Source organism: Podarcis gaigeae (assembly GCF_964106915.1).
Source record: "Podarcis gaigeae genome assembly, chromosome: 18".
NCBI lineage: Eukaryota > Metazoa > Chordata > Lepidosauria > Squamata > Lacertidae > Podarcis > Podarcis gaigeae.
Genome location: NC_139696.1, coordinates 2,281,261 through 2,293,249, shown reverse-complemented (window position 1 = coordinate 2,293,249; position 11,989 = coordinate 2,281,261). Strand labels below are relative to the sequence as shown.

General features: G+C 49.9%; 1 protein-coding gene across 1 annotated transcript in view; it reads right to left on the bottom strand.

Moving 5' to 3' along the window:
• LOC310835536 (protein unc-13 homolog A) overlaps positions 1 to 11,989 on the bottom strand; it is a 124,429-nt gene that overhangs the window by 81,316 nt on the left and 31,124 nt on the right. Inside the window, exons 10-13 of the mRNA XM_083720215.1 lie at positions 11,189 to 11,314; positions 6,364 to 7,317; positions 5,299 to 5,392; positions 579 to 628 (exon numbers count right to left, since the gene is read on the bottom strand). Of these exons, the coding sequence (XP_083576341.1) occupies positions 579 to 628; positions 5,299 to 5,392; positions 6,364 to 7,317; positions 11,189 to 11,314 (1,224 nt within the window). The remainder of the gene's footprint in view (positions 1 to 578; positions 629 to 5,298; positions 5,393 to 6,363; positions 7,318 to 11,188; positions 11,315 to 11,989) is intronic.

Sequence of the window (11,989 nt, the reverse complement as noted above, 5' to 3'; positions counted from 1 at the left end):
GAAAGGGGAGGGGGAAGAGTGGAGGAGGAAAGAGGAGGGGAGGGGAAGGGGAGGGGAGAATTGCTGCGTGCTTAACGGATTCAGAACACCAATTCACATCAAATGTCCACACTCCAACTTTGCTCATTAACAAATATCAAGAGTTATCGGCATTGATCATGATTAAGCATCTTAATTATATATCAAACCATTAACAGTTATTACCTTTATTTGTTATAACCGTCCATTGCAACCATCATTCATCGTTTTTCTCTTGCCTGCCCTTTTCCGGGAAGGGCAGGTTCCCAAAGCATTAAAATGCAATATTAAAATCAGATTTCTAAACAACAACAGCAACAACAAACAGATTTGCAAATCTGTACATGCAATTTGGAGGTGGTTATGGGAAATTAAGGTAGTGGGTGAGAAGGTGAGCCAATTTAAGGGTTAAGAAAGGAAGGGAATCTGGGGTCAGAGATGGAGATAAGAGAATTCGGAATCAATCAATCAATCAATCAATCAATCAATCAATCACTCACAGCTACCTGAGACCCATAGAAAGGCATTTTGAATTTGGGCATTCAGAGACAGCAACTCACCCGCCTTTAAACCACAGGGATTTCGATTCTCCAGATCCTTCACCCCGAGCCTGTGAAATAGAAAGGATCAGTTAATAATAATAATAATAATAATAATAATAATAATAATAATAATAATTTATTATTTGTACCCCACCCATCTGGCTGGGTCTCCCCAGCCACTCTGGGCGGCTTCCAACAAAGATGAAAGATACACTAAAATGTCACAAATTAAAAACTTCCCTGAACAGGGCTGCCTTCAGATGTCTTCTGAATGTCAGGTAGATGTTTATCGCTTTGACATCTGATGGGAGGGCGTTCCACAGGGCGGGCGCCACCACCGAGAAGGCCCTCTGCCTGGTTCCCTGTAACTTGGCCTCTCGCAGTGAGGGAACCGCCAGAAGGCCCTCAGAGCTGGACCTCAGTGTCCGGGCAGAACGATGGGGGAGGAGACGCTCCTTCAGATATACTGGACCGATGCCGTTTAGGGCTTTAAGGTCAGCACCAACACTTTGAATTGTGCTCGGAAACGTACAGTTATTCTCTCTGGTAGGGTCTTGATCCTAGGAGACATTTCACCGCGCGCGCTCCCCCCACCAGAGTTCATTCCTAAACAGGGCTGCCTTCAGATGTCTTCTAAAAGTTAGATAGTTGTTTATTTCCTTGACATCTGAAGGGAGGGTGTTCCACAGGGCGGGCGCCACCACCGAGAAGGTGTTCTGCCTGGTTCCCTGTAACTTGACTTCTCGCAGGGAGGGAACCGCCAGAAGACCCTCGGCGCTGGACCTCAGTGTCCGGGCTGAACAATGGGGGTGGAGATGCTCCTTCAGGTCTACTGGGCCATTTAGGGCTTGCAAGGTCAGCACCAACCCTTTCAATTGTGTTTGGAAGAGTCCTGGGAGCCAATGTAGGTCTTTCAGGACGATATGGTCTCGGTGGCCACTCCCAGTCCCCAGTCTGGCTGCCACATTCTGGATTAATTGCAGTTTCCGGCTCCACTTCAAAGGCAGCCCCACGTAGAGTGCATGGCATTAGTCCAAGAGGGAGATAACCAGAACATGCACCCCTCTGGTCAAATAAGTTTGGGAACCTCCGATCTAGAGGGTCGCTACTTCCCCACCCCTGGCCTACAACATTGGCTCCATTCATGAAGAACATCTAGCTTGGTTTTGTCCACACAGATGGGGGCCTCATTCTGGAGCATTTTATAAGGTGCCAGGGACCGAACGTGGGACTTGGCACACTGGGAAAAGATGCTCTAACAAGGAGTGATGGCCTCTACCCTACACGCTGTGATAGGAACTTTGAGGTCTTAGATATATGGTAATGTTCATAACTGCACGTACATAGATCACCACAGGAAGACCAACCTGAAGCCATTTTGATTCCTAAACTGAGCAAATGTTTTCTCTGCAAGGTCAAAGTGGGAAGCCTCCCCGTTGTCTTTTCCTTCACAAATCCTGTCTTAAGGGTATGTCTGTGTTTGAAGAGGGTGTGAGCCTGTGACCTGGTCCAGGAACTAAGTATTTATCACTACAAAAGACTGGCCAGGCTCCCCAGGCAATCCAATCAAGTAACCAGCCAGACAGGAGATAAACAACGACAGGAGAAAAACAACCTTCAAATTTCTGTTGTAGACCGCCTTTTCTGTGATGTAGGTGTGATGTATCTAAGGGTTGGTCTTAGGTTACACCCCTTCTGTGATGTATGTATGATGTTTCTGGGGGTGGTCTTGATCTACAGGGTGGCAATTTCAAAAGGCCTTGCATGCCATTTTTCTGGGACCCCCCTCTCTCCTGCGGGTGAGGGGAGCACCCTGTTGCAACAGATCAATAAAGATCAGGCTTACTAGCTGCTTTGCTTCTCAATATTCTCTGGTTGGCCTCTGTTATCTTCTCCTACCAATAGGGAACCTATGTAAGGACTCTATATGGGCTCTTGGATACCCCATAAGGGAAGAGGGCAATTTTTTTTATTTACAACAACGCAACCTAGGTTTCTAGTCCTCATGGCGCTGGATACATGTCGGAAGCTGTTTTGGGGAGATTTTCAGAGGACTTCTGGCGGCACTTGAGGAAACTCTTACCTGCAATCCCAGTGGGAGACCGAGAGCGACGGAGACACAAAGATGGCGGTGGCTCTGAGCAAACTGAAAAGTGAGGGTGCCCCCAAGTGGGGGCAGCTTTGGGGCCAAAAGAAAATGAAGAAGAAAAAGATGGCGGGTGGAGTCTACAAGCAAAACAAAACAAAACAAAAATTATAGGTACGGTCAGAACTCAACAAACTGGTGAAGAGGACCAAAGAGGGATGGGAGGAAGGTACAAACTTAAATATAGACACTCTGGTGAGACATGGAATGGAGATGTGAGTGCAGCGCAGGGTGGTCCCTTAAGATAAATTGGGGGCATGCTACCCCAACCTCCCCAGGGACATGGGTGGCGCTGTGGTCTAAACCGCAGAGCCTAGAGCTTGCCGATCGGAAGGTCGGCGGTTCGAATCCCCGCGACAGGGTGAGCTCCCGTTGCTCGGTCCCTGCTCCTGCCAACCTAGCAGTTTGAAAGCACGTCAAAGTGCAAGTAGATAAATAGGTACCGCTCCGGCAGGAAGGTAAACGGCGTTTTTGTGCACTGCTCTGGTTCGCCAGAAGCGGCTTAGTCCTGCTGGCCACATGACCCGGAAGCTGTACGCCGGCAGTAAAGCGAGATGAGCGCCACAACCCCAGAGTCGGCCACGACTGGATCTACTGGTCTGGGATACCTTTACCCCACAACCTCAGTCTGCCCTCCGCTAGCCCCCACCTGTGTGGGATGTAATCCACTGGGAGCAGTCAAGTACAACATTCCTTGTATTGCTAGAGAAGACACGCCAGGGAATGTCTGGTCCAGCCAGTCGAAACTTCCTGTTCCTCCTGGCTGGAGCATCCTTCCTTTTGCATGTGCCAGAAGGTGGGCGTGACCTCACCTGTCCAGGTAACAAAAGGACGAGTCACACAGCACTCTCTCTCTTTTTGACTTCCTTCTTCGTTTGACCAGCTTTCAGCTAGGACTGCTCTGCTAGCTCTCAGCTAGCAGAAGCACTGAAATTATTCCCCCATATGGAGTAGATCCACATGTACATATTTGTAACTAAGTCTGCCTTCGGGAATCCAACTGTGAACTGATGTGAGTAAAGTTCTTGCATTGACTTTGAAGAAGATTGTGGCGCCTTTATTCTTTTAAGAGGGATTCAAGGGAACTTACTAGGAACGAACAATTCAATCTGAGACAGACTGAATTGTACAATAGTGAGAGGCTCACACGAGCCTGCGACCAGCCATCTGCTGTGCATGTAAAAGAGGAACGTATCCCCCCATATGGGGTAGATCCACATGTATATACTTTGTAACTAAGTCTGCCTTCAGGGATCCATCTGTGAACTGAACGTGTGAGTAAACCTGTGACTGAATTGTATAATAGTGAGAGGCTCACACGAGCCTGCGACCAGCTCTCTGCTGTGCGTGTAAAAAGGGGGATGTAACTCTGCTCAGTAAAGGAACTTGCAAGGGCAAGTTAGGAAGGATATGAATAAACAATATATCCTCTCCTGCCACTCTGAACATTCCCACTGTGGCGATCAGGTGGGACTGCTATGAGGAATCATGTCAGATGGGTCAAGTCCAGTCAACGCAATGCTTTCGTTGCGGACACAATGGTTTGCTCCACAACCTGCTTGCCTCCTTACATACGAGCAAGGCCAGAGGGCGAGCCTGGCTCTAGGAGTTTCCTTCTCTTCCTTAGTCTCACCGTTGCCTTTCCAGAACCCAACAGGAAGGATGGGTGGTTGGCTGTGCCTCTCATTGGCTCTGGCGCCCCCTACTGTTGACCTCCCTGCCTTGGAAGGTCACTCAGAAGGCAACGCAGCCCTCGGGGTGAACAAAAGGAATCTAAAGCTGTCCCGGACTGCACCACACGCAAGACTAAGAACATCGTAAGAGCCTGCCTGATGAGACCAATGGCTCTTCTATCCCAGCATCCCGTTCTCAGGTTTTAATTCACTGTATTTTTCGCTCTATAAGACGCACCAGACCACAAGGCGCACCTAGTTTTTGGAGGAGGAAAACAAGAAAAACAAATATTCTGAATCCCAGAAGCCAGAACAGCAAGAGGGATCGCTGCGCAGTGAAAGCAGCGATCTCTCTTGCTGTTCTGGCTTCTGGGATAGCTGCGCAGCCTGCACTCGCTCCATAAGACGCACACACATTTCCCCTTGCTTTTTAGGAGGGGAAAAGTGAGTCTAATAGAGGGGAAAATACGGTATTTAATTCAGAAAATTAAGCAGGCGGGCGCAGATTTGCAGAATATCAGAGAATTAAATTCCCAGCGCACTGCCTCCCATTTCTGTAAGCGAAAACAGCTCAAGTAGGAACTCTCAAATCTGGAGGTGTAAAAGATTTGGATCGTCTGGAGGAAATGGTTTATAATAGGACCCACAAAGGGGAGGAGTCAAGGAGATTCCTTGAAGTTGTGTTTTTATGTCCCGCATTCGATATATGGCTGTAAAATTGCAATCCGAAAAAAGCAAACGAATAAATCTTTTTTTAAAAAAAGAACTCTCGAATCTGCAGAGAATTTTGGACGCGCCTATGACGCGAGGGAGTTTGGTGCAGTTGGGAAAGGAGGCGGGGCTTCACGGCCAGGGGGAGGAGCCTAAATCGACTGCATTTGAATACGGGCGACGAGGGAGAGTGACCGGACACACTTACCTCCTGAAGTTGCATGCATACTTTGTTGAAGGCCCTCAGCCAATTCGCCTTTGCTCGGGCTTTCGGGTCCACTGGTTCTGCCTCGACCTTCTCCCTGCAGCCGAAAGGAACAGAGGCAACTCGCTGAATGATATATAACCGTGTCAAAACCAAGCCCCGCCCACTTTTGCTTCTGGCCCCGCCCACCACTCGCATGTGCCCCCCCCGAAAGTTCCCCAGAAGTTCATGTGGCCCCTGATCCCCTTTCCCCTGATGTGCAGTTTATGAGTTCCACGCATTCGATTTTATTTGCAGGTATCGGTATTAACCAGTAGGGATAAGGTTGCAGTATTTCAAAAAGTAAAAACCAGGACACCCCGAAAGTTGTCGGGCTTTCTTACGGCAAACCCCAAAGTTGTTGAGCAGCAAAATACCCCAAGAATTTTCCACTGACTTGTCTAAGATCCAGGACAAAGTGGAAATTCTCCGCCGGACATCAATTCCAGCTATTAAATCTCAGTAATGTCCGTGTTATAAGAATTCTAAGGTCTCAAATATAAATTCTGATGTTCCTAAATGTACAAGGCAAACACATACGTAGCTATATAAACCACGTGTCTGAAATAGTACAGGGGACCAATCCGGAAGCCATTTGGACTCTCCCAGGTAAAGGTAAAGGGACCCCTGACCATTAGGTCCAGTCGTGGCCGACTCTGGGGTTGCACGCTCATCTCGTTTTATTGGCTGAGGGAGCCGGCGTACAGCTTCCGGGTCATGTGGCCAGCAGGACTAAGCCGCTTCTGGCGAACCAGAGCAGCGCACGGAAACGCCGTTTACCTTCCCGCCGGAGCGGTACCTATTTATCTACTTGCACTTTGACGTGCTTTCAAACTGCTAGGTTGGCAGGAGCTAGGACCAAAGAACAGGAGCTCACCCTGTCGCAGGGATTTGAACCACCGACCTTCTGATCCGGCCCCTGGATTGGGCCGTATCCGGCCCCCGGGCCTCAGTTTGCCTACCCATGCTCTAGCGAGCCGTTTCCAGCCACCACAAAACTCCCCGCCCTTTTCCACCCGCGTCTCTTACCTCTCCTCTTCCTTGGGGGGTTCTTCCTCCTGGGGGGCTTCCTCCGGGGTGGGGGCCTCTTCCGTCGGCGCCTCTTTCTGCTGGCCTGCCAGAAGCTCTTCTGCCGTCTCTTCCGGCACCTTCCGCTGCTGTTGCGGCGGCTGCGGCGGCTGCACCGATTGTGCCGGCGGCTGCTGCTCTGCTTTTTGCTGCTGCTGTGCTTGTTGTGGCTTCTGCTGTTGTTGCTGCTGCTGTGCCTGTAGTGGCTTCTGCTGTTGCTGTTGCTGCTGTGCCTGTAGTGGCTTCTGCTGTTGCTGCTGCTGTGCCTGTAGTGGCTTCTGCTGCTGCTGCACCTGTAGTGGCTTCTGCGCTTGCTGCTGCTGCGCCTGTAGTGGCTTCTGCTGTTGTTGCTGCTGCTGTGCCTGTAGTGGCTTCTGCTGTTGCTGCTGCTGTGCCTGTGGTGGCTTCTGCTGCTGTTGCTGCTGCTGCGCCTGTAGTGGCTTCTGCTGTTGTTGCTGCTGCGCCTGTAGTGGCTTCTGTTGTTGCTGCTGCTGCTGTGCTTGTAGTGGCTGTTGCTGCTGCTGCTGTGCCTGTAGTGGCTTCTGCTGGGATGGCGCGCCTTGCGGCGGCTGAGGCAGCGGCAGCTGGCCCTTCTGCTGCTGCTGCTGCTCTTGCTGCGGGTAGGCCTCCCCGGGGTAGGTCTCGGGTTCAAGTTCCCCCACCTTGTCCTCGGGGTAGTACTCTTCGTTGTCGCTGTATTCCTCGTTGAACTCATCCTCGTCCAGGTAGAGGTCGTCTTCGTCCTCGTCCCAGCGCGGCGAGTCCTTGTGGTAGCTGACCGAGCTGTGGCAGGAGTGGTACGAGTCCCCGTCCCGCTCGTCCAGGCTGATGTCGTCGGGGTCGAAGTCGTCGCTCAGCTGAGAGCTGCCCTGGCTCAGCTCCGCCGACGAGGCGTAGCGGCTGCTCCCCGTGGGGCTGCAATGGTGCGTCGGGGTTAGAGAAAGCAAGCGGGGAGAGACAGACAGAGAGGCTTAGCAAGGGAACGGCCTCGCAAGCAGAAAACCCCACATTCAGACCCCTTTCCTCCCCGGATAGCATTGGGAGAGAGAGAGATGCTGCCAGTCAGTGCAGGCTACATTAGCTAGACGGACCCAGCTGTCTGATTTGCTCTAGGGCAGCCTCCTACGTTCCGGAGGGGCATATGGACATTAGGGTTATTCTTTTATTTTCAAATTTACTGTATTTTTTGCTCTATTAGACTCACTTTTTCCCTCCTAAAAAGTAAGGGGAAATGTGTCTTATGGAGCGAATGCAGGCTGTGCAGCTATCCCAGAAGCCAGAACAGCAAGAGGGATCACTGCTTTCACTGCGCAGCGATCCCTCTTGCTCTTCTGGTTTCTGAGATTCAGAATATTTTTTTTTCTTGTTTTCCTCCTCCAAAAACTAGGTGCGTCTTGTGGTCTGGTGCGTCTTATAGAGCGAAAAACACGGTGTTTGATTGTTCAACTTAAAATTTGACAGAGATACAGCGGGAACCTTGGAAGTCGAACAGGAACCATTCTGGAAGTCCGTCCGACTTCCAAAATGTTTTAAACCAAAGGGTGGCTTCCGATTGGCTGCAGGAAGCTCCCGCAGCCAATCGGAAGCCGCGGACGACGTTCGGGTTCCAAAGCAAATTCACAAACCTGAACAATCACTTCTGGGTTTGCAGCGTTCAGGAGCCAAAACGTTCGACTTGCAAGGCGTTTGGGATCTAAGGTATGGCTGTATATCAGACATAAATGGTAAAAACAAGATTCGAAGGAATCTTCTGGACTTGCGTCCTCCACTATGTGGGTCCTATTATTAATCCTTTCCTCCCGCATCTTTTACGATAATGCTATCATTTAATAAGAACCGTTTAATAATCTTATCGTTTAATAATAATTGTTTAATAATAAACCTATTACTTCTTCCATTATGTTCAGAATCAGCTTTAAACTACAAGTGCTATTCCAATCCTACTAAAAACTTTAACTGTTTACATAGATCTTTAAGTTATAATTTCCCCCGATTCCTTGTTAACATTTTGGTCTTCCTGACTTCTGACTTTTTCGCTCATTTTAGCCATCGATCCATGAAATGAAAGCAATAAACAATGTACTGCAGTCACACAATCAAATCGTCAATAGCTGAACTGGGTTCCACACAGTCACAAAAACCAAAAAAGCCACAAAAACGCAAAATAGAAAGCAAAAACAGACGGACCTCAGTGCCACACTAATTCGGAAGCGTGACACTCAAAACGGAACACGTTCGGCTTCCGAGAAGAGTTCGCAAACTGGAACACTTAACTTCTGGGTTTTCAGTGTTTGGGTTCCAAGTTGTTTGAGTACCAAAGGCGTTTGAGAACCAAGGCACCACTGTGCTTTAAAACACACGGAAGTTAAAATACTAACGCAGATTAAAATTGCCTCAGGTTTCTAAGCCTCTTGTCTAAACAAGGCTACCCCAAACGACCAGGGTTATAAAAATCAACACATGCTCCCAGAATAAATTTGGGTGTCTGTGGAGATTTCAGAGGCCCAGTTAACACGCTTGTGAGCATCTGTGAGGAATGGGTCCGCTGTTATAAGAGGGGAGCACCCCAACGTAAGGTCGGGATGTGGGGATGGAGCTGCCAGATTCCCATCATCTGAGGTCCAGCTCTGAGGGCCTTCTGGCGGTTCCCTCCCTGCGAGAAGTGAGGTTACAGGGAACCAGGCAGAGGGCCTTCTCGGTGGTGGCGCCCACCCTGTGGAATGCCCTCCGTGGGCTGTTTTGCTGCCGTTGGACGTCTCAAATGGCCAGACCTGCTTCCCGCCTCTCCCCATTGCCTCCCAAACCCCATTCCCTGTAGCCACCTCCTCCAACTCCTTCTGGCCCCACAGATCTCTCCCCCCCACCCAAGCCATTACCAGCGATGAATCACACACACACACACACACACACACACACACACATTAAGAGACAGCAGCCAGGGAACACAGAGCCACGGGACCACAAACACCGCCCTGTCCTATTATTATTATTATTATTATTATTATTATATCATAGCTGTCAACTTTCCCCTTTTCTTGCGAGGGATCCTATTCGGAATAAGGGGATTTCCCTTTAGAAAATGGGAAATGTTGACAGCTACGATTATACGTGTCAAGGAAAAAAGGTGCTCGCTCCATTTTTAACACACACCCTCGTTCTCACGGGGGGCCAACTTGAATAAAAATATTGGGGGGCAAGTAAGTCTTGCTCTGAAATCGATCACACTACACCATTTGAATGGCAATGCCCATCAACTTTAAGAGGGGCTAGCCCTCTCAAATATTTAATTTTGTGGGGGTGAAGACCCCTCAGGCCTTAGGAGTTGGTTCCTATACCTGTTCTGAAGTGGCGTAATTCATCCGACCGCCTCAGGACATAGCGGGAGGGACTGAGCCGAACTACCGTATTTTTTGCTCTATAAGACTCACTTTCCCCCTCCTGAAAAGTAAGGGGAAATGTGTGTGCGTCTTATGGAGCGAATGCAGGCTGCGCAGCTATCCCAGAAGCCAGAACAGCAAGAGGGATTGCTGCTTTCGCTGCGCAGCGATCCCTCTTGCTGTTCTGGCATCTGAGATTCAGAATATATTTTTTCTTGTTTTCCTCTTCCAAAAACTAGGTGCGTCTTGTGGTCTGGTGCGTCTTATAGAGCGAAAAATATGGCATTTCATTTCTGATTCACAAATTCCTTTTCGAAATCGCTTCTGGACACATCTTATTGCAGAAGAAACATAGAGATCAGGGCTGGGAAGCACACAGAAGGCGGGGGGGGGGGAGGGGCCACAACGATTCACGGTGGGTGGAAGACGAAAGGCCTTCGGCAACCCCCACGACAGCTACCAGTCACCACCAGAACACCTCTGAGCAAGCGCAGAGTTCTACGGAAAAGCACATGCAGACAGGATACGGTGGGGAACACTCCTGGATTAGACCGAAACCACGCCTCCAGCTCTGGCATGGGTGGGGGCTTAGGGTGCCCACCCCAAAGATACCTCCAGGGACTTTGGGGTTTTTGGAAACGGACAAGCTCCCTTGGGGACGGCGAGGCAGAGAGAGAAAGTTGGGGAAGATGTTGAAATTCTCTCCGGCCCAATTTCTCCCCGGGGTTTTGGAGTTCCGGACAGGCATAGCTGTCAACTACATCTTGCGAGGAATCCTATTCGGAATAAGGCAATTTCCCTTTTAAAAAGGGGAAAGTTCTGTTTCCAAAGCGGAAACAAGTCCCTAGGCTTCGTAGCACAGGAAAAACTCATCTCCTACAACCCCCTCAAAATACAAGAATTTCAGCTAAAGCATCCCTGACCATCCACCCTCTGTTTAAAAAAACTCCAAGGAAGGAAATTCCCCTTCCATCTCTCACTGCTGTATGTCTCTTGCTGTTGGAAAGTTCCTCCTGATGTTTTCATCTCCATCTCCTTCCTCATTGCTCGAAGCCACGGGTTCGAGTCCTACCGTCCCGGAGCAGGAGGAAACCAGCTTGCTCCATCTTTCATGGGGCAGAGAATTTTGAAGATGGCTCTTTCCCATCTCCTCTTTCCCAAGCTAAACACCCCCGGGCTCCTTCAACTGTTCCTCACCAGGCACTTTTGACCATCTCCACCCAACCCCCCAACTCACAACTCCCTTCCCCAGAGGTGGGTCGAGTCGGCCACAGCTGGAAGGATGCTACCAGCCTAACCCAGGGTGCAGAATGCCAAAGAACCACGTTACTCTGCGAAAATAATAATAATAATAATAATAAAGGCACACTTCAAGAGACACAGAGATAGAGAGAGACAGAGAGACCCACCTATCCGATAGGTCTAAGGTGTGCCTGCTCTCGAGCGAGGGCTGGCGACTCGTGTGTCTGCTCGAGCCGGAAGCAGACTCAGCGTCGCTGTGTCCGTTTGCGGCAGAGTCTACGCTACCGTAGCGTCTGCCGGAGGATTGGGGAAGGGGGAGAGGAAGAGGGTCAGCATTTGACAAGTCAGAGAGAGAGACAAGACCAGCTTCCCCGTCACGTTCAAAGACCATTTCTGCTACCAGAGGGTGAGGGGAGAGGGAAGAGGCAAAGGGAAAGGCACACACATTCATCGACTTGGAGAGGGACCCTGGGGTCATCTAGTCCAACCCGCCACACGGCAGGAATCTCAGGCGGTCAATAGAATCGCAGAATGGTAGAGTTGGCAGTTGCGCGCTTGCGAGGTTGGTTTGGTGACGTTTTGAGGGATGGAGGGTGCTGAGCTTATACGTGAACCACAGTTCCCCCCCCCAAAACCCCAACACCCCCCCAATAGTCTTAGCGTCATAGGAAGCGACCCAAAGGATCTTCAGATCTAACCCACCCCTAAAATCATGACGAAATGTGCCTGGACATAAGGCTGTTGGAAGAGACCCCACTGCGATTGGACCATAGATTTATCCAGCCCAGGGTTCTGGTGGCCAATGGAATTTTGAACCTGTATGATCCGATCTAAACTTGTGGTTCCCAGAAACTCGTAACCGTGGGTCAACTACTGGGAACCCTACGCAGCCATCAGAACTCGTAGCCATGGGTCGCCTTATAAGAAGCTCAGAAAAGAACCTGCAAAGGCCAATCTAGTCTCATGGT